General features: G+C 60.9%; 1 protein-coding gene across 1 annotated transcript in view; it reads right to left on the bottom strand.

Moving 5' to 3' along the window:
* Nucleotides 1-3,986: 3,986 nt before the first annotated feature.
* SOHLH1 (spermatogenesis and oogenesis specific basic helix-loop-helix 1) overlaps nt 3,987-5,624 on the bottom strand; it is a 10,982-nt gene continuing 9,344 nt past the window's right edge. Inside the window, exons 7-9 of the mRNA XM_008589354.1 lie at nt 5,471-5,619; nt 4,976-5,043; nt 3,987-4,360 (exon numbers count right to left, since the gene is read on the bottom strand). Coding sequence (XP_008587576.1) covers nt 4,143-4,360; nt 4,976-5,043; nt 5,471-5,619 — 435 coding nt within the window. The 3' untranslated portion in view covers nt 3,987-4,142. The remainder of the gene's footprint in view (nt 4,361-4,975; nt 5,044-5,470; nt 5,620-5,624) is intronic.

Below are 5,624 nucleotides of genomic sequence, written 5' to 3'. Positions count from 1 at the left end.
GGCCGCTCCCCAGCTCGCTTCTTCGAGGAGCAGCCCGTGTTTAGCGCTGTCTCTGCCCCCTTGGTCAGCCGGCTCCTGTCCCTCTCGGCAGCCCCCCGGAGCTGGTGGCAGAGCCTTCTCCGTCCTCACCTGCCTCCACGTCTGCGGCTCCAATTGCCTTGTCGTCGGCTGGCTGCCACGAGCAGTCGTCACCTCTTGGGCCTTCCTCCAGGGCTCGACCTCTCCCGGGGCCACCCCGGGCAGCACTGTGGCTGGCCCACTGCTCTGGGTCTCACTAATCCAGGCTGTGGCTTGGGGCTACCCGCTGCCTCCCCACACTCCCCCTTCGCCTCAGCACAAGCTGCCCCCACCCCAGGAGCCCCTGGCCCCAGCGTCCCACGTCCCAAGCTCTCCTCTCCTCCGAAGGGACAGCTCTCTGTCCAGGTGCCTGCTGGGTCCTCCTTGGTCTCAGTCTCCTGCACACACTACACAGACCTGTGTCCCCTTGGGGGGACCTCTAGATCCCTCTGCTTACCCACCCATCCCCCTGCCCAACTCCTACCTGGTCAGGGTCCGGCCCTGCTGGGAGACACAGCGGCTGGGGGAGAAGGGAACAGACGGCCCGACTGCCGGGGCTGGGTTTACCCCAGAAAACGGAGTCCCTTCACCTGTCCCGGCACTAAAGTGGCCTCTTTAGACAGTTGTTGAGCTGAATAAGTCTAGTTGACTTGAAAACCCGGTTGTGGGTCCCTGAAGTGCACATTCCACGCACGGCTCGGTCACAGATCGTGATGCTCCTCTGAGTACCTGCTGTGCCCCAGGACCCAGAGCCCCCCAGGGAACCACAGGGCGCCCACGGGGCATCTCCCCCACTGCAGGAGCTCGGGCTTCGAAAGCAGCTCAGTGAAGCCCAGTGCCACTTCAGCCACCTGCGCCAAGCACCTCTAACCGCCCCGTGGATGTGGCCACTTTGCCCACGGTCCTGTGAACGTGGTTTCAGAAGCTCCGGATTCCAGAGATAACTGCACTTCACACTCGGCCACCTCCAGGAGAAAACAGATCCCCAAGGGCCCGCCTGAGACTCGTCACTCAGCAGCCTTCACCCTTCAGCACTCTGCCCCCCACCAGAGGGCACGACTGCACGGCCCCTCACGACAGGCAGCGGTCTGGGGCCTCTGCGCTCCCTCCCTCCCCCATCTTTGCTGTTTCCCGGCTGCCCCAGCACCCTGGGCCCCGGGTATCCAACTCCCCCAGGCCTAGCAATGACTGGGAATCGGGCTTCCAGGGCAGGTGGGCCTTTCCTCTGCCAGGTGTCCCTGCAGGGTGGGTGCACAAGGGGCCAGATCCTTGGGGAGAACAGTGAGGCCTGCCAGTCATGGCAAGGGACAAAGTGGCACCCGGGGTGAGAGCTGATGGGAGGATGCCCCAGAGAGAACTTTACTGAAGCCCCGCCCCACCCCCCACCAACTCCTAAATATAAACCCATAATCACCCGTGTGACTGCCTGGGGAGCAGCTTCCTAAACCCACTCCTCTGGCCAAGAAAAGCTGTGATTTGGCTAAAAACAAAACAAAAAAAACCAAGGCCCAGAAGTGGAGAAGGCGTGCAGGGTGCAGTTGTGGAATGGCTCCCACCCCCATACCACCTTTCAGCTCCAGGAACCCCCACCAGCCTGGCCCTTTCCCCTGCACTCACCTGGCAGGACACAGGACAGCAGAAGAGGCCAGGCCCTGGCCCCACCAGCCCGGGGTGGGTGCCCAAAGCCCCCACCCTCCCAGGATGCAGTGAAAGAAACACAGAACCCTGAGGGCTGAGGCAAAACTGAAAACTCAGCCCAGACCACTCCTGAAGCTCACTCCCCAGGGAGCAGGCATCACTGATCAATCATGGCTCCACTCCCCGCCCCCACCCCCCNGAACTTTACTGAAGCCCCGCCCCACCCCCCACCAACTCCTAAATATAAACCCATAATCACCCGTGTGACTGCCTGGGGAGCAGCTTCCTAAACCCACTCCTCTGGCCAAGAAAAGCTGTGATTTGGCTAAAAACAAAACAAAAAAAACCAAGGCCCAGAAGTGGAGAAGGCGTGCAGGGTGCAGTTGTGGAATGGCTCCCACCCCCATACCACCTTTCAGCTCCAGGAACCCCCACCAGCCTGGCCCTTTCCCCTGCACTCACCTGGCAGGACACAGGACAGCAGAAGAGGCCAGGCCCTGGCCCCACCAGCCCGGGGTGGGTGCCCAAAGCCCCCACCCTCCCAGGATGCAGTGAAAGAAACACAGAACCCTGAGGGCTGAGGCAAAACTGAAAACTCAGCCCAGACCACTCCTGAAGCTCACTCCCCAGGGAGCAGGCATCACTGATCAATCATGGCTCCACTCCCCGCCCCCACCCCCCAGCCAGGCTGGGCCTCAGGGTCACTCTCAACACTGGCTCCAGGCAGCACAGAACATGAACCCCACCTGCCTCCTGCAACAGGTCCTGTTCCTCACCTGCCAGCAGGCAGCCTGGGGGGAAGGACAGCGTCTTCTCTTTCTACCCCTCACCCCCAGCTCAGAACGAGGTCAAGTTCTGGTTCCGTGACCTCACCCACAGGTGCTGAGGGTTAAGCCAGCTTGTGGGGGCACAGGTGGAGCTCTTCCAGGTGAGCTTGGCCAGAACAAAGGGCTTCCTCGTGGCCAAGAGCTTTGTCAGCGTCACGCTTGGCCACACAGAGACCTCTGACTTCAAAGCCCAGTGGATGCAACAAGTCTGCAGAGCTGGTGGGGCTGGGCCTTCCCATGTGCTTTGCAGGGCAGAGCTCAGACCGCTCCGTGACTCCGCCCAAGACCCCCCTCTGGGCTGCAGAAGAACCTGATGGCCACATGCCCGCCTCAGGCCCACGGCAGCGCTGGCAGGGACCACCCTGGAAAGGTGCTGGACCAGCTCCAGGGAAGGAGCTCCCGTCTCCATTTGACTTGGGCAGTGGACACAGAGAACTGAGGCACCACACAAGCACACGGGGGCCAGGTCAGCCAGGACCCCAAAACCCTGCAGCATCTCACCATCCCCAGACAGCACTGGCCTGCGCTTGAGATGCACATGCACAACACACAGGTAGTACATACATCCATGTACACCACACACTCAGGTGTACATACAGTGCACAAACATGCATACACACACCCACACGAGTATACACACACACACAGGCGCACATGCATAAATGCACATGGATATACACAGGTGCACACACCACACACGTGGGTATACACTGTGCATACACACACACAGCTGTACATACAGTGCACAAACACCAACACATAGGTGTACACACATGGGTGGGCACGCACACACCTCACACAGGCATACACAGAGGCAGTGTGTACCCACGGGTGTGCACGCACAACACAATGGGTGTACACTGCACAAACATGATGAAGTTTGGATGTGTTGCCCCCTCCAAAACTCATCCAGCAGGGCGAGCCCCTGGCTGGCTAGGACAGAGACCTGTGCCCATTTTTACCATGGACGAAAGGCCTGTGGGCACCTAGGGTGGGTCTGCTCCCACCCCTCACGGTAACCCAGCCCTTCTCCAGATGCCAAAGAGGTTGGGGGACAGGAGGGCCAGGTCCAGATGCTGAAGGTCATGTGGCCTCTGCCCAGGGTTCCACAACAGCCACATGCCAAGCAGTGCAGAGGTGACCAGCAGAAAAGGTGGAGGTGAGCCCGAGCTGGGGCAGGACACCAGGGTCTTCTCAAAAGGACCCCCGTGCAGCCCATACACCCAGCCGGCCCCACAGCACAGACACACACTGACATGGAGGAGCTCACACACCAGCCTCTGGGCACGAGGTGCTATGGGGGGCGGGGCCCCAAACCCCTCTCACCCCAGGTACCAAGACTAGGTTATCTAGGGATTCCACAAAGCTGAAAACTTTCCAGAACAAAACCCCAGGCAGCTGCCTGCGTTCTGAATGGAGGTGGTGAGATCTGCCCGATAAACCAAATTAACTGCACAAAAGATCTGGATGCTCCTCCTCCTCTAGGAAGCCTGAATGACCCAGGTTTCTCTCTTTAATACTCAGCCTCACTCCCTTGGGAGCGCAGCTGCAACCCAAGCCCCGTAAAACGCCCAGGCAGGTGACAGGAACACACGCTGCTCCAGAGAGGCAGGACACCAGCTAGCAGGCAAAGAAGTCAGGGAAGAGGATGTCCACCTCGTCCCTCAGGCTCAGGCCCACGCGGCCTGCGTCCGAGTCCCACGGCTCCAGGGGACCGTCCTGCAGCTCCTGGGAGTCAGGCTGGGAGTCGCCCAGGAAGTTCATCTCTGCCCTGTCCGGAGAGCTGCTCCTGGCTGGGGCCCAGGCAGGGGCACCATCTCCTCTGGTTTCCAGGGACCCTGCAAACAAACAGGACACATCAGTGGAGCAGACAGACGGGTGTTCCAGAAGCCTGGAGCAGGCAAGTGGGGTCAGAGTGCAGGATCTCCCTGTCTGTCGTACCTGTTCCACCAAAATCCCTCTGCTCGTCTGAGAGAGAAACAGCAGCCCTGCCTGGTCCTCCCAGCATGGAGGCCTGTGCTGGAGTGCCCAAGCCCACACCTGGCTCCCAGAACCAGGAGGTCCCCCAACACTAAATCCCAAAGGGGGCAGTCACTCAGTACAACACGGGTCCCGATGCTCTTGCAGGCCGGCCTAGGACCTCACCACTGGGCAATACGGAGTTCCACTCAAGACCAGCTCCACAGGCCACACACACCCCCAACTCACACGAGCTCACACTTTACGTCGAATCCCACTGCCAGTCATGCTGACAACCAGGGACCCCCATCACTCAGAAGGCTGGGCCTGGGTAGCACCTCCCCCCCCAACTTTCCCCAGCCCCACGTGGGGTGGGCTGAGGCCCAAAGCCTGTGCTGGAAANCCCCCCCAACTTTCCCCAGCCCCACGTGGGGTGGGCTGAGGCCCAAAGCCTGTGCTGGAAAAGGCAGCCCTGGACTCAGGGCCCCACTCACCCAGCAACCACTCGGGACTGGCAGTCAGCAAGGACGTCCCATCCTCCACATCAGATCCCCATGCAGACCTGCAGAAAAAAGACCCCCCGAGTGACCACAGGCAGACCCAAGCCCTTGCCATTCAAGGAAACCACTCAGGCCCCAAGTCCTGGAAAGGCAGCTTCGGGCTTAAGGATGGGCCGGGGCATGGCTCCTGCTAGCTCTGCCCAGCCCCATGCAGAGAAAGTGCAGAAGCCACCCCTGCCTCCCACACCGAGGCCACAGGGCTGTCCTGTCTCGTCCTGCCGCGCATCTCTGCTGGGGCTGCCCCGGCCTCAGCCTCACTCCTTCTCCCCGCTTCCCCGCCCAGCTGGTGTGAAAGAACTTGTCTTGCTACCAGCCAAAACAAAGGACGATTAGCAAGACAGAAGCGTTCTCCAAACACATTAGAAAGCCACACGGCAAGTCTGGCTAATCCCTGGCCCACAGATGCACAGCAAGAAAGGACACACCCACCTGTCACCCGGCACAGGTGTCAGAGTCTCCTCGGACTCCTCAGCCGGCCCTGTCACAGGTGCGGCGCCCCCACCCACGGGCCCAGCCTGAACCAGCCAGCTGGGAGCCGCCTCGCTGGAGCTCATGTCGGGGGAGGTCGGCGGCCGCGGGGAGG

This window comes from Galeopterus variegatus, unplaced genomic scaffold, assembly GCF_000696425.1.
Source record: "Galeopterus variegatus unplaced genomic scaffold, G_variegatus-3.0.2 Scaffold5395, whole genome shotgun sequence".
In the NCBI taxonomy this organism is placed as follows: domain Eukaryota; kingdom Metazoa; phylum Chordata; class Mammalia; order Dermoptera; family Cynocephalidae; genus Galeopterus; species Galeopterus variegatus.
Note: the sequence above shows the minus strand (reverse complement) of the source record. Positions and strands in the feature narration are given on the sequence as shown.